Source organism: Trachurus trachurus (assembly GCF_905171665.1).
Source record: "Trachurus trachurus genome assembly, chromosome: 10".
Taxonomy (NCBI): domain Eukaryota; kingdom Metazoa; phylum Chordata; class Actinopteri; order Carangiformes; family Carangidae; genus Trachurus; species Trachurus trachurus.
In genome coordinates this window covers 4,179,552-4,199,646 of record NC_139894.1, presented here as the reverse complement: position 1 = coordinate 4,199,646, position 20,095 = coordinate 4,179,552, and the positions used below count along the sequence as shown (strand labels likewise).

The window sequence follows — 20,095 nt, the reverse complement described above, 5'->3', positions numbered from 1 at the left end:
TGATAAAGTGATATATTCAAAGAGTTTAGAGCTAAAATGAAATCAGATTCTGACTGCTGGTTTCGGCTCCGGTAGGAGGCAGGCTAACACTACCTATACACTTCCAGTGTTTGAGCTAAGCTAATTACAGCGATACGGCTCTATCTCCCTTGTTACTGCGCGCACAGTCGAAAGGATGGTGTCTACCTGCTGGTCATGGACTCGGGAGTGAGGCAAGACCGGAAAATATAAATGTTGGTGTATCACTTTAAGGTTTTAACTGATTTATCATACTGATATTGATCAATGAACCAATAATCATGTGATCGATCAGCTGATCACTGACCTGTTGATGCAGCCGTTGCTGACCGGCCGCCCCCCCTCCCCCTCCCTCTCCGACAGCGAGCTGCACGACCTCCTCTCCTGCCACGACCCGGTCCTGGAGCTCCTCCCCGTGTCCGAGCTCCTCCTCCTCGCCACGATGGGGCCGGGCCCCGAGCCGCGCCGCTCCTGGCCCCGCGGCCCCGCCGAGTCCGAGGAGGAGGAGGAGGGGGAGGGGGAGGAGGCGCCGCCGCGAGCTCCTCCTCCTACTCCTCCTCCTCCTATCGGTCCGTCTGGCTCTTTGCCCGAGTCGCTGCTGGTTCTCCCCCCGTTGAGGCTGTCGGAGGAGGAGACGTGGATCATCTGACCGTCACGCTCATCTGTGGAGGAGGAGGAGAGGAGGAGGAGAGGAGGAGGAGGAGGAGAGGAGGAGAGGAGGAGAGGAGGAGGAAGAGAGGAGGAGAGGAGGAGGAGAAGGAGAGGAGGAGAGGAGGGGGAAGAGAGGAGGAGGAGGAGCAGGAGGAGAGGAAGAGGAGGAGAGGAGGAGGAGGAGGAGGTTTTGTCATCAGTGCGGTCTCAGCGGGAATCGAACCTGTGACCTCTGCAGCGTTAACGCCACATGTTCTGGAGATGAAGTCAGTCTGTGATGTCACAGCTTCAGCTCCAGTCTGACCTCACTCTCTCTGTTTCTATTTACATATATTTGTTAGTTTTGTGTTTTTATTTAAATTAAAGCAGAAGTAAGTGGTCCGGTCGTTTTGGCTAATGCTGCGTTCCAGGCAGGCTTTTGAAACCGTAAATTACAGCTTCAAGTCACAACTTACGACTTTGTAGCGTTCCAGGCAACCCACTCGTGTTTTTCCGACCTGTTTTACCTGTGAAAGTCACTATAACGGCCACTCGTAACTTCTGACCCGTGAACTCGTACCAGATCAAACTGGTTCTAAATACTAAATTCTACTGTATGTTTAAAGGTTGACTATGTAGAATTACAAGAACAACAACAGAAAAAGAATTCCAGCAGTCGATTACCAGACCGTTGCTAGGTAAAACGGGCCGTTGCTAGGGACTCCGCTCTGATCAGAGGACAGCAGAGGAGGAGAACTAAGCAGGATATTTACCTTATGTTTCATTTTTACCGTCATTAACAGCATAATAAATGACTTGCAGCTTGTTACAGGGACAGTGGAGGCTCTCTGCCTTCCACACCGCTGCTGCTCAGAGCCTCCGCTGTCTCTGCTCTCGTCAAGTTGGAAAAAAAAAAAAAAAAAGGAGCTCCGTGGCACCGAAAGTCCGCGACGATAAACGTGTTTATGACCGATAAGACTAACACAAATACACCCATCCTAACAAGTATATGATAATCCATTGATCCACCGATTGATTATTAAAAAGGCTTGGTTGGAAACAAACGCATACGACCGGGAGGAGGCAGGAAAACAGCGAACTGAGCCACATGTCGGCTACAGGCAGGTACGAATGTAAACAGAACGTTGACAGATAGTCATTGTCGAGCCCGTCAGATAAATTAAAAATAATAATTCAGACTAAAAAAAATGTTTTTGTGGAAAAGCAATACTTTCATTCTGTACCCCTCTAAAGGCCCCATGGATGTATTATTTTTGAAAAAATATAGCTTTTAATAAATATTCTACATATTCAACCTTTAAATATGTAATTGAGGCAATATCTAATGAAATATGCACTAATTTGCATACATTTCCAGACCAGAAATCTGAACAATGGATAAAGCCCCATTCAAAATTCTTGTTTTATTTTGTTGACATATTACAGTCAGAAGTTTTCACCGAGGGGATTTTGGATATCTCTTTTTATCACTAAAATACTGTCACCAGCCATAAACCCCATAGAGCCCCATATAAATTTTGTGTTTTTGCAGCTAAAACAACTGGCCAGGAAGAGGTTAAACATGTTGAAACCCATGTCAAAAGTGGTTTTCATGTTTAGTCAAGACCCAGCCCGATATACGATATGCATCACACATATTTTGGTGTCTAAATTCTGATGTCTAAATTTTGTCCAGGGGTCATGGAAGTGGTACAAATTGAAGGATCATCCGAGGGTTAAGGCGATGTTGTGTTTATTTATGTAGGTGGACTGGTGTGTGTGTGTGTGTGTGTGTGTGTGTGTGTGTGTGTGTGTGTGTGTGTGTTTACCTCCCGACCCCGCCTCTCCGGCCTTGTTGCGGCGACGCCTCAGAATCACCTCCAGCTCGCTGTCCTTCTTCCCCGGCGGCGACGGCCCCGACTCCTGAGAGCCTCTGCTGGGGCTCCTCTTCACGGTCTCCTAGGCAACCAACAGGAAGTCCAGTATTTAACACTGTAACACTGCTATCTCCAAAATACTGACTCTTTTCTCCGAAATTCTGACTTTTTATCAAAAAAAATTTCAGACTTTTTATCTAAGAAATTCAGACTTTTTTCTAAGAAATTCTGAATTTTTATCTCAGAAATTCAGACTTTTTATCTAAAAAATTCTGACTTTTTTTCTCATATATTCTGACTTTTTTCTCAGAAATTCTGAGTTTTTTATCTAAGAAATTCAGACTTTTTATCTAAAAAATTCTGACTTTTTATCTAAGAAATTCAGACTTTTTATCTAAAAAATTCTGACTTTTTTTCTCATATATTCTGACTTTTTTTCTCATATACTCTGACTTTTTTCTCAGAAATTCTGAGTTTTTTATCTAAGAAATTCAGACTTTTTATCTAAAAAATTCTGACTTTTTTTTCTCATATATTCTGACTTTTTTCTCAGAAATTCAGAGTTTTTTTAATTTTTTTTTTTATCTCAGAATAAAATGCTCTTTCATAGATGAGTGTAGATTGATGAGGAAAATTTGGAATTGTATTGATTTTAACATAAAGCTGCAACGTAAAAAAAAATGGTGAAAATGTGAAGGGGGTCTGAATACTTTCTGTACCGACTGTGAGCGTGTGACCGAGCGCTCCTCAGTTTATTTTACATGAGGAAAAGTTCAATAAAGATGCAAATAAAGGTATCAGTATTGATTGATCAGCGTATTGATCGGTGTTATTACCAGGATGCCCTTCAGTTCGTCCATGGCGCTGTTCTCCGGCTGTTTCTCCTCACAGGGCGGAGGAGGCTGCAGAAATACAAAACAACACACAGATCTGAAAACAGACATCCCACATCGGACCCAGAGAGACGCCATGTTTAAAGAGACGTGTGTTTAACTGGAGTGTGTGTGTGTGTGTGTGTGTGTGTGTGTCTTTATCCCTGAGGAGCAGCTGCAGATTTCATGTGACAAGATTGATGCAAATGTCAATATACTCACTTTTACTGCTGCAGGTCTCTGTGGCAGCAGGGGGAGACAGAGGGGGGAGGCAGAGGGGGGAGGAGAGCAATCAGTGAGAGAGCATCAGTAACACGGAGTCAGACGAGCGGACATGTTTTATAGACAATGTGAGCTTTACAAGGAAGTGGAAGAAGCGCCCAAAGAATGCAAAAGTACAGATCTGCATATGAATCAAATGAATAAATGAATCAGTGCAAAAAAGCAGTTCATCTTTAAAGGGATAGTTCACCCAAAATTCAAATTTCAGTCATTTTCTACTCACTGAGTTACAGCGGGGCTCCGTGCAGCACTGCATGTCCATATGACGGTTGAGAACGGAGCTCACTTTTCTTCGTAACAAAAAGACACACCAAAAAACATCCAAATACCTCCATACTGCTCGTCTGTAATGTCCCTCTTGTATTGAAGCCCCGACATGATAAATTGTTCCGAAAAACTGGGAGCTTCTGCTACAAACAAGCTTAAAATATAGACTTATTTAATTATTTTCGGAACAATTTCTCATGTCGGGGCTTCAATACAAGAGGGACATTACAGACGAGCACTATGGAGGTACTTGGATGTTTTTTGGTGTGTCTTTTTGTTACGAAGAAAAGTGAGCTCCGTTCTCAACCGTCATATGGACATGCAGTGCTACGCCGAGCCCCCCTGTAACTCAGAGAAGCCACGGAGGACTCTGAAACTTCTCCCAGCCCTTAGTCCACATGAGGGGGAGGAGGAGATAATGAGTAGAAATTTGAATTTTGAGTGAACTATCCCTTTAACAGCAGTGCAAATGATGTTTTTGTCGGAGTCGGAGTGAAACTGATGACGAAGCAGTAAATTCATCTTCTGCTGCTTTGACTCTGAGTTTATTGATTTTTTTTGTTTATTTCACTTCTCAGGAATATTTAAACACATCTGTTGTCAGGGTGATGTGACCTTTGACCTTTGCCCTCTGACCTCTGACCCCTGACCCTTCACTATTGTTCCATGGAGGGTGACAGGACTCTGGAGGTTTTATTTTATTTTGAAAGATCTGTGGTTGAACACTTCCTGATTTGATTTCTGTTTTGTTTTTCTGTCTTTCATTGACTCAAGGATTTTCAGAAAACACAGGAACTGAATATTATCGTCTCTCTGGACGTTTGAGGCTCGGACTGAGATCAATATTAGTAGACAGTTAGATTAAAAACAACAATAACACTGTGTTTGTCCTGGTTTCATCTTCTTTTAGAAACATGAACCAGAGTGGGTTCAGTGTTCAGAGTTTCTCCGTGTCACCTTGCTCTCCTGACTCTTGACGGGCCGCAGGACGACGCCCAGTTTGATCCTCTCCATCATCTCGTTCACGGCCTTCGACTTCACGTCGTCTGCACCTTCAGAAGCTGGAGAGAGAGAGAGAGAGAGAGAGAGAGAGAGAGAGAGAGAGAGAGAGAGAGAGAGAGAGAGAGAGAGAGAGACGATGAGTTCATGGTCCATTTAACATGTGGGAACAATGACTTCTGTAACACTCAACCCTGTGTAATAAAACCCTAAACATCAGGGGAACACACTTTTTTCTTACTTTCTTATCTCTGTTTTATTGTGCTTTACTGAGCCCTTGTATTATATTATATTATATTACATTATATGATAATATATTATAATATATTTTATTATATTATGGGTGTCGGAGCTATTATATGTACAGCTGAAGCAGCGTGTGATCTCCTCTCGGTCGCCAGTAGAGGATCAGGTTGCCGATCGACACAGGCCAAGTCACATATGTTTAACAGAGCATCGTAATCTTATCAGGTTGATAATCCGAATGTCGGTTATCAGTCAGGGAAACAAAAAACTGAACGTGCAACCTTAAAATGAATTTTGAATTTTTCAAAATGTGTTCATCTGACTTTTAAAGACATTTTTACGTTTTTCTGGTGCATTGAGCTTAAAGGGATAGTTCAACCAGACAGAGTTGTTTTAGAGGTAAATACAGAGACTGCTTGATGAAAAACTGTCCCTGAAGGCAACGTGCATCAGCGGTTTTGCATGAATTTCCCTCTAAAACAACTCTGTCTGGTAACGTTGTGTTATTATCTCATAGCGTGGTGAATGTGCAGGTCACAACTTGTCCACCAGAGCGTTGTGGAGTTGTTGGATTGTGAATTTGATGAGCTTGATGAGGGAAACCAAGAAATCCCATGAGCCTCCGTAGTGTAGCTCTGAGCAGCTCACGGCTCTGCTCCGCCGTTCTAAAAATAGCTTGCAAGGTAACGAACCTACTGCTATGACTATAGGGATTATGGCAATGGGACTATATGCCAAAAATGTGAAGTGAAGCTTAATTGAAGCAGAAAAGTTTTTCTATAGAGTAAATATTTTCCAGAGGACTTTTTTTTTTCTGCTTCCAACACCACTGGGATCAATAAAGTGTCTCTGACTCACCTGCAGGCTGCTCGGCCTTCACTGCAGCTTTGGAGCCTTTTGAACCTTTTCTCATGATGGCGATGAGAGAGCTGAGAGAGAGAGAGAGAGAGAGAGAGAGAGAGAGAGAGAGAGAGAGAGAGACATCAGACCTGGTTCCAGTGAAGCGGACCTGATCAGGTTCATCTGCTCTGATCAATCAACCAATAATCAACATGATTAAAGGATAATTACCGTTTTTTTTACAATCTGGACCGTATTTCTAGCATAAAATACGATCATTTCCTCACCCAGATAACTTTGGTGTCATTACAAGTCGTTGTGATGAAATGAGCTCCAGCCGAGAGCCGCGTATATCCGTATAATGGAGTCTACAGGGCAGCAGAATGCAGCCTCTAAATAACACATTATCTGCAGAGAAACTCCTTCATTTCACCAATATTTAGTATTTAGCATGGCGCGGCTTGTTGCTACCGCTAATGCTACGGTTCGTTTCTGCGTGTTTCCGACTTGTCAGAACAAAATGAGCAGCTGGATGAAGTTCAGCTTCCACAGGCTTCCTCTCCTCAACCTGGACTCACTAAAGCTCCGGCTAGTTGAGATAAAAATGGACCCGAATGCTGAAGCAGAATGATTATTATCAGAATGAGCCGGGCAGCGCTTGGAGATGACATCATCCAGGTCAGAGGTCAGTAGGTCAACCTACAGACCCCGGATGTTGATAACAGCTAACCCCGGACTCAGAGGGGAATAGCACTAGCCTATCAGAACTAAATATTGGTGAAATGAAGGAGTTTCTCTGCAGATAATGTGTTATTTAGAGGCTGCATTCTGCTGCCCTGTAGACTCCATTATACGGATATACGCGCCTCTCGGCTGGAGCTCATTTCATCACAACCACTTGTAATGACACCAAAGTTATCTGGGGGAGGAAATGATCGGATTTTATGCTAGAAATAAGCTCCAGGTTGTAAAAAAAAACGGTAATTATCCTTTAAAGGAGCAGTGGAAAGCTCACAGCTATTTTAATGTGTTTTTATTTTGTTGTTTTTTTGTGCTTGTGTTTGACTCCATCACACATAGACACACACACACACACACACACACACACACACACACACATGCAGCACTTTGTAGAACTGGTTGTTCAACGTGTTTCTATAAATAGCCGATCGCTGTCAGACTGAGACGCATCACACGGTGCCATGTCTGTGGTTTCTGTGTCCTCACACACACACACACACACACACACACACACACACACACACACACACACACACACACACACACACACACACACCTGAGGGGGTTGCATCTGGACGGCGGCGGCGGAGGAGGAGGAGGAGGGGGAGGGGGAGGGGGAGGAGGCGGCTGCGGGGGAGGGGCGGGGGGCGGGGCCACGCCGGGTTCAGGGGGAGGAGGAGGAGGAGTTGCCACGGCTACTGCTGCTGCTGCTGCTGCTGCTGCTGGGCTGGTCGTCGTCATGGTGATCTTTTTCTGGGTCTCCTGCAGCTCGTGGACTGTGGAGAGAGAGAGAGAGAGAGATGAAAGAGAGAGAGAGAGAGAGAGAGAGAGAGAGAGAGAGAGAGAGAGAGAGAGGTGATTGTAGTTCTTCAGTTTCCTCCCTCGGAGTGATACGTCTCACCCCGTCTCACTATCTCTGATCCTGTCAAAGACGCCTCTGTTCTGTTCTCGTCTTTTTTATTTTTCTGTCCGGGTAAAATGGCTCAAAGTGTGTTAATGACCACTAGCAGCTTTGTTGGTAACACTTTACTTGACTAGGTATTCATAAGATTGACCTAACACTGTCATAACCAAACATCAATGAATACTTATGACAGCTGTCGTTAAGTGTCATTCGGTAAGTTATGTCACTTTTGATGCAAAGTTGACATTATTTGAGATGTTCCTTGTTATGAGAACTTGACATAATTGTTTAAAGTTTGGCAATTAGGTCTGCTACGACAGTTTAAATTGTCTTTATGTCAAGTTGTCAGAACAAAAACATCTCAAACAATGTCAACTTTGCATTAAAAGTGACATAACTTACCGAATGACACTTAACCACAGCTGTCAGAAGTATTCACTGATGTTTATGACAGTGTTATGCAGAGGTTGCGCTAGACTTTTTCGTCGCCGGTCATTTTGACTGACGGGGTCATAAAAATTCCGTCATAATCTATTTTTACCGGTCACTTTAATTTTTTTAAAATGATAATAATGCCATATTCAATAGCATTCAATTTTAATTCATGTTTAATTCATATCTAGTCCAAACAAATTGAACAGAGAATGCTCCGGAGCAGAGTCTGCGTCAGAGCACATCTAACCGTGGGTCATCAGTGAATGCGGGGGTCACTTTCTACCACTCAACATCTAAATACAACGTAAATACCTGATGATGACATCAGTTTTCTGTCAACAATCAACATGCTAACCCATGTGTTATACCAAAACATCCAAAGGAGCACGTTTTCACATAGACATCGCATAGTGCACTGGCGTTAGCTCTCTCTCTCTCTCTCTCTCTGCCTCTCATCTCTCTTTTACGCACGCACGCAGCCATTGCGCATCACTGAAACAACTGAAGCTATAGACCACACAGCCAGATGCAGCACAAATTCAGACAGGACCAACCCACTCAGCTTTACGTGTTATAAACAATGCCACGGCGGGCAAAATACATTAAAATAAGGCTTAACGTTACCTTTAGAAGAGTTGTGCGCGGCGAGTGTGTGAAACGGTGATGTCCTACCCCCACCGCTCTACCTGTACCGAGACACACCGCTGTAGCTACAGCTACGTAACTTAACAGCTGACTACTGTCGGTCCCTCGGACACTGCAGCTAAATCTCGCCCGTTAAATCATTATCGACCGTCATATTTGCAGTGACACGACTCCCAGTCAACATTTAATCCACTTGAAGGAGTTTGAATACTGCGGGGAAGCTTTCTGTCTTCTTCTCTGTTGTTGGTGTTTGTGTGGCAGCACTAACAGCGCCACGCACGCTCCACACAGGCCTGGGGTATGTACTACAGCGTTTTCTACTGAGCGCACCAGCCAGCTGTGAGTTTTTCTTTTTTAATCTAATTCTCACCGTAGTTACTTTGTGACATTGTATATGTTTTATATCGTTATCCACCGCTCCATGTATTGATTATCCGCCGGCTTCATTGTAAACAAATGCACATGGCCAGACGGCCATGGGTGTGAATTGCAATCTGTCAAAATGACGGATGGCCTCAAAATTTTTCCGTCACCGTTTTAAAAAAACGGTCAATGACGGAAAATATCCGGTTAACGCGACCCCTGGTGTTATGTCAGTCTTATGAATACCTATTCAAGTTAAAGGAGATATCAGTGAAATGTTTTTGTTAATATAAGTCCTAATTAGTCATATTTTCCGTCAGCAATCACTTACATAGAGTGTTTCGACCGGAACACGAGTCTCTCCGTCACTCTGCTCTGCTGTAACCCGAGGAGAAAACATTTCTTCTGGGATACAAGTGTTATCCAATGAGGAGAGAGAACGGCATGAAGGGCTGTGTGTGCAGCCAAGGGATGCGCGTGAATGTGGTGACGTAGCACGAGGACCAATTGATGCCTGACCAGGGCGGGGGCTGCTAACTCATGGTGCGTTCAAGGAAACTCGTACTTTGTGTTTTTCCTTCCTGTGAAGTCATACCAGTTCGATCTGGTACGAGTTCACGGGTCGGAAGTTACGAGTGGCCGTTATAGGGAACTTTCACAGACAACAGGATGGTAAAAACACGAGCTACGGGTTACCTGGAACGCTACCAAGTCGTAGTTGTGACTTGAAGCTGTAACTTACGGTTTCAAAAGCCTGCCTTGAACGCAGCATTAGCCGAAACGGCCGTGAAGCTGATATCTGCTTTAAGTGTTACCGCTTTGGGTATAACATTTCTTGCCGCACCAGATTTTTTTTATTGCTATCATCATTGTTATTATTCTTTATTTAATTTTTGTCATTTAACCAGCTACCCTATTCTTTTATCTTTTTTTTTCTCACAGTAGGCTATAATTATACGTTAAAGTTACCTTATTATTTATTCTAATTATCATCCTTACTTATTTTGTCATTCATCCGTCTATTTTATCCTTTTATTTTTTATTTTTTTCTTTCATAATATAATTGTACGTTTAAAGTTTTTTTTTGTGAGTATTGTCTATTGTCTATCTATTACACTCCCTTGTGCCCTGTATTATTCACAGACGTTTTTCCTAATTTTTGAGTAATGAAATAAAATCTTGATCAAAAAAATAAAAAATAAAAAAGAAAGACGCCTCTGTTTGTTTGTTTGTTTGTTTGTTGATTGATCGACTCTCTCTCTCTCTCTCTCTTCCTGTGACCTATTTACCAGACGAACAGACGCCGTGTGACACGTTGGCCAGACTTCCTGCAGCAGCAGATGGGTCCACACACACACACACACACACACACACACACACACACACACACACACACACACACACACAACAAACGGTCAGTGATGTGTGAGCAACGACACCAGAGACCCTGTTTAACACCGACGCCTCAGTTCTCACATTCATTCTCAGTTGAGTTAAATAAACAACAGAAAGCGTGGAGTTTAGAGCTGCGACTGACGATTATTTTCATCATCGATTCATCTGTCGTTTATTTAAACGGTTAATTGATTAGTTGTTTGATCAATAAAATGTTAAAAAATGTTAAAAAACATCAATCAGTGTTTCCCAAACCACCAGATGACTTCCTCAAGTCGTGTTTCGTCCACAAACCAAAGAGAGACTCAGTTTATTGTCATAAAGGAACAAAGAAACCAGAAATATTCACATTTAAAGGGATAGTTGAACATTTTGTCAAATAGTCCCATTGCCATAATCCCTATAGTCATAGCAGTAGGTTTGTTTCCTTTAATTGACGGTGCAAGCTATTTTAAGAACGGCGGAGCAGAGCCGTGAGCTGCTCAGAGCTACGCTACGGAGGCTCATTATGGGATTTCTTTGGTTTCCCTCATCAAACTCATCAAATACACAATCCAACAACTCCACAACGCTCTGGTGGACAAGTTGTGACCTGCACATTCACCACGCTATGAGATAATAACACAACGTTACCAGACAGAGTTGTTTTAGAGGGAAATTCATGCAAAACCGCTGATGCACGTTGCCTTCAGGGACAGTTTTTCATCAAGCAGTCTCTGCATTTACCTCTAAAAAAAGGGATTACGGCAATGGGCCAATTTGCCAAAATGTTTAACTATCCCTTTAAGAAGCTGAAATCAGACAATTTGGACTTTTTTTCTTTAAAAACTACTCAAACTGATTATTAGATTATCAAAATAGTTGATACTTAATTTAATAATCGATTAATTGATTAATTGTTGTGGCTCTAGTGGATGCCTATGTTGCTTCAGCAGGAAACAGGTTTAATTAAAGCTGCTTCATGACAAGATGTTGGAACAGTTTTAGTTGAGGAGTCTCAAATAGTCGCCGGTTTCCCCCCCCGTCAACATGAGGGTCAAAGGTCAGAGGATGATGTCATGATGCTGTTAAAATAAAATGGCCTTGCCTGTACTGGACCGGGTCTGGCTCAGTTAGAAGTCGGGTCTGTTTCTATATTCTACAACAAGTTCTTGTGAATGAACAAAACCTCCCAAAGCCCACGATCGCCTGTTTGAGCCCTTTCTAAGCTGCTTCATTCCTGCTCCAGTTCTCAACGGGACGGAAAATTAAAACACGACCCGGACCGACCCGCGGGTGTTGCAGCTCAGACCTTGTCTTGTTGAATGTGAGCTGATTAAACCAGTAAATGATGCTGCTCTGGATACGACTCTTTCAAACAGGAACAACAGAACCAGTGGAGAGGAGTTTTCATCTTTGTTCTACATTAAATAAACGCCTGAGAGAAGACGGGTCAGCTCTGCAGGTGTCTGAACATCCTGAATCACGTGAGACAGACTCACTTTGTTTTTTACTAGGAGCGTAGTGGCTCGCTAACTTAAAACTTTAGGAGCGTAAGCAGGAAGCTGAAGGGTGCAAATCGACTTGCAAAGTAAATATTGACATTTCCATTTGACTCCTGATCCTCAGGTTCAGGTTACTTTATTGATACCCAAGGGTAAACTAGTTTTGCAGTCGAGAGTTAAACAAGCAACAGAAAACGAACAATCAAATCAGAAACAGGACATTTAAAAAGAACGCATACACATAAAACAAGAGACAGATTGGACTCGACAGAAAGTGTTGCAGTTCATGAAATAAATATAGAAAGTAAAAAACATGAAACTAAAAACACATAATTGAAATAGTTATTAAAAAAGAAAAATTAAAAACACCAAGAGCAAAATTTCCTACAAGTTAAGAGTAAATATGTAAATAAATAAAAGCAATGAGATAAAAAAAGGGGATACATCATGCTCCGAAAAGTGAGTCACACACTGTAATGACAGAGTTCTGATTCTTTGCTGGTTGCACATGTGCAAGTAGATGAAAACATTCACTGTCTCAACTTTTAGTGGCAGTCTGCAGCCCTGTAATAGAGGCTTTTAACAGAGAAGCAGCTGCTTCTGTCATTTCAGTCCTTTTATATTATATCCTAATGTTATGTCCTAATTTATATGATATAATGTGTTTTAATATGCGATGTGATGTTTGTGTGCAGAGTTCAAACCACAGGTTCAACTACATGGGTCGTTATGGAAAAATGTATCAGTGCATGTGTCAGAGCTGTGAACACATGAACAGCATGTTGACCACACGTCTTTTTTTAAAATCCATCTTGAGTATCACTAAGTTATTGATCGTTGATTTCTTCACTTTGATTCATTAATAAAACCTGTTTAATTACATTTATAATAACTACACATTAATGAGCCTCGGTTAAACATTATTAAATATTTACTTCTTCATTCATAAATAATGAATGGTGGTACTAATTAGTCTGTAATTTATAAAGACAGTGTGTGTGTGTGTGTGTGTGTGTGTGTGTGTGTGTGTGTGTGTGTGTGTGTGTGTGTGTGTGTGTGTGTGTGTGGCTCCGCCCACCTCTGCTCTCCAGCTCCTGGTTCTTCTTCTCTGCTCGCTCCAGTCGTGTCTCCACCTCCTTCTTCTCCTCCTCCAGCAGCTCCAGCTGCCGCTGCAGAGCCTCCAGCTGCTGCTTCACGCTGCTCTGCTCCAGCTGCTGCTGCAGGGCCTGCACCTACACACACACACACGCACACACACACGCACACGCACACGCACACGCACACGCACACGCACACGCACACGCACACGCACACGCACACGCACACGCACACGCACACACACACACACACACACACACACACATTATCCTTTGTCTTAAGTGTTGATGAATGATAGTTTGTGTCTCCTCCTCCTCACGCACATGTTTTCATTTCAACAGGGTTAAACAGTAACAGATTAACCTCCTCCTCCCCCCTTCCTCTTTCTCCTCCTCCTCTTTCCCCTACTCCATCCCCTCCTCCTGCTCCTCCTCCTTCCTCTTCCTTTCCCCCCTCCTCCTTCCTCTTTCTCCTCCTCCTTCCTCCTCTTCTTCCTTCTCCTGCTCCTCCTCCTTCCTCTTCCTTTCCCCCCTCCTCCTCTTCCTTCTCCTCCTTCCTCCTCTTCTTCCTTCTCCTTCCCCCTCCTCCTCTTCTTTCTCCTCCACTTTCTCCTCCTCCTCCTTGTCTTCTTCCTTCCCCTTCCTCCTCCTCCACTTTCTCCTCCTCCTCTTCCTCCTCCTTCTTCCCCCCTCCTCCTTCCTCCACTTCCTCCTCCTCCTTTTCCTCCTCTTCCTTCCCCTTCCTTCCCCTTCCTCCCCCTCCTCCTTCCCCCTCCTCCTCCTCCTCTTGCTCCTTCTCCTGCTCCTTCCCCTTCCTCCTTCCCCCTCCTCCTCCTCCTTCTCTTCCTCTTCCTCCTCCTCCTCCTCCTCCTCCTCCTTCCTCCCCCCTCCCCCCCCCCCCCAGCGGTCACCATGGCTACCCCCTCCTCTCACCTGCTGCTGATGCTGCAGCCGCTCCTCCTCCATCGTCTTGGTGACGGAGGCGACGTCCTCCAGAGCTTTGAGCAGCTGAACGCTCGGCTCAGCGCTCTGGAGGAGCAGCATGCTCTGTCTGTTGGCCTCCTTCTGCTTCACCAGCATCTGGAGGAGGAGGGGGGGGGGGGGGGGGAGGAGAAAGTGGAGGAGGAGGAAGAGAAGGAGGAGGAAGAGGAGGAGGGGGGAGAAGGAGGAGGAAGAGGAGGAGAAGGAAGAAGAGGAGGAAGGAGGAGGAGAAGGAAGAAGAGGAGGAAGGAGGAGGAGGAGGGGGAGGGGAGGGGGAGGAGGAGGAGGGGAGAGAAGGAGAAAGAGGAGGGGAAGGAGGAGGGAGGAGGAGAAGGAAGAGGAGGAGGGGGAAGAAGGAGCGGGAAGAGAAGGAAAAGGAAGGAGCAGGAGAAGGAAGAAGAGGAGGAAGGAGGAGGAGGAAGAGGAAGAACAGGAGGAAGGAGGAAGAGATGGGGTAGGGGAAAGAGGGCGAAGGAGGGGGAAGAGAAGGAGAAAGAAGAGGGGAAGAAGGAGGAGGAAGAGAAGGAAAAGGAAGGAGAAGGAAGAAGAGGGGGAAGGAGGAGGAGAAAGAGGAAGGAGGAGGAGGAGAAGGAGGAGGAGATGAAGTAGGGGAAAGAGGGAGGAGGAGGAGAAAGAGGAAGGAGGAAGAAGGAGAATCATCATCATCATGTGATCATGTGACTCTGTCCCTCCCTCTGATTGGCTCCTTCAGGCTGTTTCATGTTTCAGGTCAATAAACCAGATCCAGGACGTTTCATTAATTAGTCAACGACAATTATCACAACAAGTTTGTACTGTGTGTGTGTGTGTGTGTGTGTGTGTGTGTGTGTGTGTGTGTGTTTGTACTGTGTGTGTGTGTGTGTGTGTGTGTTTACCTCGTGTGCGTACGTCTCAGCTTTGACCCTCAGACTCTGTTCGAGGTCGAGCTGCTCCTTCATCCCATCGTACTCCTGAGCCGCCATCATGGACACTGGACACACACACACACACACACACACACACACACACACACACACACACACACACACACACACACACACACACACACACACACACACACACACACACACACACACACACACACACACACACACACACACACACACACTCATTGATTCTGAAATGCTAACTCACACTTAGACTGACTTTATTTCTCACTAAATACAAAAAAACCCACAAAATGTCTTGTTTTTCATGTAAATCTGTGACTTTTTTATGTCAAAAACAGATTTTTCTCATCAATGTGTAAATTTAAACCAGAAAACTTTGAGTTTTAAACGTGTTAACTCCTCCATCCCGCTATGGAAAAACATTTTTATTATAATTAAATAACTTAATAAATGAGTCCTGAAACAAATAAATGGGATGATAAATAGATTAAATATGTATAAAATATATACAAATAGGAGTATTAGGGCCACATTGAGAAATAAAAATATCACAAACTTCAAGAATAAAGTCGTAAATTTACGACTTTATTTGTATAAAATGCTTGTGTTTATTCTCGTAATGCTATGACTTTTTTCTGGTAGGAAATGTACGACTTTATTCTCGAAGTTTGTGTTTGTTTGTTTTTTCTCAATGTGGCCCTAATACTCCGTTGTAAAATACATATTAAAACTTAATTAAATGAAATATACGTAAATTCATAGATTAATATATATTTTTTTATTTTTAAACAAAAATATGACGTTAGGAAATAAAAGTATCAGGAAATGAATCAATGAGGCATTAGGAAATAAACTTCCTGAGAAAATAAAAATGTTGTAAGAAAAAAAAGGATTTATATTTTATTTAGTTTACTTTTAATATTTATTTGTATATATTTCATACATATTTATCTGTTTATCATCCCATTTATTTATTTATTTGGGGACTCACTTCACAGCTATATTTATTTCTTCATGTTTAACGCTTCTCTCACCTCTGTTGAATCTCTTGATGGTTTTGTTTTGCTGCTCCACAGTTTCACGCAGCTCCTTGGCCTCGGCCTGCTCTTTCTCCGTCTGCAGGAGGATTTATTTATTTTTATATTTTATTTATCTAATTACAGTATGTATGTATCTGAACCTCCTCCTCCTCCTCCTCCTCCTCCTCCTCCTCCTCCTCCTCACCTGCAGAGTCAGCTCCTCTATCCGTCTCTGCTGGTCATGAACCTGACAGACGAAGTTCTTCTTCTCCTCCAACAAGCTGTTCACCGTCTCCCTCAGCTCTGCCACGACAACACAAACAACAACGAGCGTCAACAACAACAACACTCAGTACATTCACATCAACAGTAACTTTAGCTCCAGTTGACACACAACAGTGAAAATCAAGTAAATGACAGAAAAATGTGCTCCTCCTCAACAATAGGTGGCGATATAGAGAAGCTTCCGCTACAAACAAGCTTGAAATATAGACTTATTTAATTTTTTTCGGGACAATTCCGCCTTTCGGGGCTTCAATACAAGACGGACATACGAGCAGCTTGGAGGTATTTGGATGTTTTTTGGTGTGTCTTTTTGTTATGAAGACAGTTGGTATCCATTTGCAACCGTCATATGGACATGCACTGCTACGCCGAGACCCCCTGTAACTCAGAGAAGCCACGGAGGACTCTGAAACTTCTCCCAGCCCTTAGTCCACATGAGGGGGAGGAGATAATGAGTTGAAATTTGAATTTTGAGTGAACTATCCCTTTAATGCGGTACGGTGGCTGAGAGGTGCAAACCAAAATGACAAAATGTGAAATACTTTTACAAAGCTTGAGACAAATTTACATTTTGGAAAACATTTTGACACATCATAAAACAAAATTACACAACCAGAACACATTGTATTTATTTTGACACAAGCAGTCATGGTGTTGTTGTTTGTTGGTGATTGTTTGTTTTGTTGAGAGTATTAAAAACAACAACAACAACAACAAAAACAGGATATACAGGAAGTAAGATAACCTAGGATTCTAGGTGGAGAAGGAGTAGGAATTAATAAGCTAATGCTTCTTCCTATTCCTTTTCAAACATACAAAGTTTTTATCGACTAGTGCTTCAAGTGTAATATGTTATTCACATGTTTGAAATAAAGTATTCATTCATTCATTCATTTAGTACATTTCAGAAAACAAATTAACAAGGCATGAAACACTTTTACAAATGTGTTTCGGGACTTGTGTTCTGTGTAATGTAATTTTGTTTTATGATGTGTCAAAATGTTTTCCAAAATGTAAATTTGTCTCAAGCTTTGTAAAAGTGTTTCATATTTTATAATTTTGGTTTGCACCTGTGATACAGACCACTTTCTGTTGACTTTTCTGTCGCCATAGTGAAAAACTGGAAATAAATAACTTGGGAGTTCTCAACTACAGTTCCCGACCGGTCGCGCAGGTCTGGGCTGAAAAAAAAAATATATAATAAAAATATATAATAATAATAAAGACTTTATTAAGGACACAAACCAGAGGTACATAGTGACTAAAAGTACATAATAGTACATAACATAAAAAAGTACATAACATAAAAAAATACAACAATAAATAGTCATATAAAATGACTCTGGTCGTGTTGCACTGTGTGAAACGCACTCAATCGCCATTTTTCAGGTCGACTTCTCTGCTTCACTTTGTGCCGTCTCTACTGTTATGAAGCAGCACACGTGTATTGTCCAGTTTCAGTCGGATTAAGGCGTTGACATGCAGAAGAAAACTAGTTTCCAATCGCATTATCTGGATGTTTTAGTCGAACACTGGAAATCAACTCACAGTGAGACAGAGCTGTGGTAGCTGATGTCACCATGTGATAAATCATTTTCCAGGACATTTGACCTTTTTTTTTCTCATTTTTCAATGTGTTTTCCAAATAAATGGTCAACCATTTTCCAGGTTTTCCAGGTTTTCCAGGACGTGTGGGAACCCTGACTCGGGTCGTGTTGGACCACGAGCTTCCCTTTCCTTAATGAAACACGCCTTCTTGCTGGTTTTTGGCCGGTTCTTTGCTCCACTTTGTGCCGTCTCTACTGTTATGAAGCAGCACACGCGTTTTGTCCAGTTTCATCCAGATTAAGGTGTTTACATGCAGAAGAAAACCAGCGTCCAATCACATCATCTGGATGTTTTAGTCGGATCTAGAAGGTTCGGTCTGAGTCTGACTAACATGAGCTTCAGTCGTCCAGTTACAGTCGTATAAGGTCATAATTAGTTTTCAGTGTCAGGACATGTGTTGTACTGTACCTTTAACCTGCTGCTGATACTGCGTGAAGGTGTCTGCGCTGCCGTCCGCGGCGTCTGCGTCTGTGTCCGTCTCCATGGCGATGCAGTCCGAGATGCTGGGCAGCAGCTCGTCCAGACACGGCCCGGACGACGACAGGCTCAGGTACTTCAGCTTCCTGTTCTCGCTGTTGAGCTGCAGGTCAAAGGTCAAAGGTCAAAGGTTCAGAGTGGGAATAAGCTGAGACACTACAGGTGAATAGGGTAAAAGTTTTAACTAACAGATATCACCATGAAACTTAAGACAAATACTTTTTGTATAACAAGTTTTGTCAAATTTTATGTTTAAATATGTAAATGAGGCAATATCTAATGAAATATGTGCTAATTTGCATACATTTCCAGAACCGAAGTCTGAACAATGGATAAAGCTACTTTGTTTTATTTTGTTGACCTATTAGAGTCAGAAGTTTTTCCAGAGAGGATTTTGGATATCTCTTTTTATCACTCTGTAAATGAGAAAATACTGTCACCAGCTTTTAAAAAAAATCAAATTTCTACATGTTTTTAGTAATAAAATGTTGTATAAATGAGGCTGTGAATGATATATCAACAATCCCCTCTGTAAAAACCTTCAGAATATAGAAAGGGATCAAACTGGAAGGTTTGGTGTCTGTAAGTGCTGCTGAAGTGGAGATTTCTAGCTCAGAGTCTGAGGAAAAACTATTTTAGCGAATACAGCCTTTAAAGACTTTAAAATGTAAAATTCTATAGATTGTTATTATCAATTGTACTTTTATGATTGGTTGCTGATACAAAGGAAATGACAATTTCTGGAGCCCAGATCATTGTTCAGGAGAGAGAGAGCTTTACAACGACACCTGACATGACACGGCTCAGACTAACTTTTAGGAGAAATCTACCGCCAACAGAGACAAAATGAAGTAAATAAATAGAAACCTAAATGTGGATTTTCTACCATTTATTTCCACTATTCTGAAAGAAAACATGTTGAGGAAGCAAAATAGCCTAAAATCTCAAAAGATTTTCAGTGCATGAAACAACAATGTTTTTGCCTGTTAGTGTGTTGCCTTAGAAATATATAATTAATAAAAAAAACCATAATCAATCAATAAATAAATAAATACATAAATCCAGCTCTAAACATCAGTGGAGTCTAGGGTTGCAAAAGGGTGGAACATTTCCAGTAAATTTCCGGAATATTTCCAGAAACTTTCTATGGGAAGTTAAACTGGGGAATTTTACAACAAGTAAGCAGTGTGCTGTGTGCATGTGATTGAGGAATAGCTTAGATATTCAAGTGTACTTGCATTAAATCTGGTTGTTTTAGCCAAGATTATGCTACAATATATTTCCCCCAACTATATGTAAATTCCCTATAACGGGCCAACCTCAAATTTTGTAAATTTCGGATTTATTCCCGTTTATTCCCATATATTCCTGTTAATTCCCATATATTCCCATAAATTCCCGAGGAATTCTGCAACCCTAGTGGAGTCTGATCACGTCTGTGCAGACTCATCCTGACTCGACTGTTCACACTTCATTGGCCTGCTAACGCCCGCTGCAGCCTGACACAGCTAATCCTATAGCATTGATTACTGAGCGTGTGTGTGTGTGCGTGTGTGTGTGTGTGTGCGTGTGTGTGTGTGCGTGTGTCTGACCTTTGTAGCCAGGGCTTCTGCATTTTCCCTGCACGACTTCTCGATCTCCAGCTGAGTCTGCAGAACGCTCACCTCCTCGATCACCATCTGAGACACTGAGAGGAAAACAGGAAGTTAGAGAGCTCCATGTTTTGTTCTTCTCCCATCA

General features: G+C 42.5%; 1 protein-coding gene across 1 annotated transcript in view; it reads right to left on the bottom strand.

The window, feature by feature from the left end:
- shtn3 (shootin 3) overlaps positions 1 to 20,095 on the bottom strand; it is a gene marked incomplete at both ends in the record, with an annotated part of 54,417 nt that overhangs the window by 1,007 nt on the left and 33,315 nt on the right. The window contains 13 exons of the mRNA XM_083981174.1: positions 326 to 680; positions 2,478 to 2,607; positions 3,362 to 3,427; positions 4,904 to 5,007; positions 6,050 to 6,120; positions 7,329 to 7,548; positions 13,077 to 13,230; positions 14,029 to 14,175; positions 14,952 to 15,046; positions 16,001 to 16,082; positions 16,191 to 16,288; positions 18,287 to 18,458; positions 19,948 to 20,042. Of these exons, the coding sequence (XP_083837300.1) occupies positions 326 to 680; positions 2,478 to 2,607; positions 3,362 to 3,427; positions 4,904 to 5,007; positions 6,050 to 6,120; positions 7,329 to 7,548; positions 13,077 to 13,230; positions 14,029 to 14,175; positions 14,952 to 15,046; positions 16,001 to 16,082; positions 16,191 to 16,288; positions 18,287 to 18,458; positions 19,948 to 20,042 (1,789 nt within the window). The remainder of the gene's footprint in view (positions 1 to 325; positions 681 to 2,477; positions 2,608 to 3,361; positions 3,428 to 4,903; positions 5,008 to 6,049; positions 6,121 to 7,328; positions 7,549 to 13,076; positions 13,231 to 14,028; positions 14,176 to 14,951; positions 15,047 to 16,000; positions 16,083 to 16,190; positions 16,289 to 18,286; positions 18,459 to 19,947; positions 20,043 to 20,095) is intronic.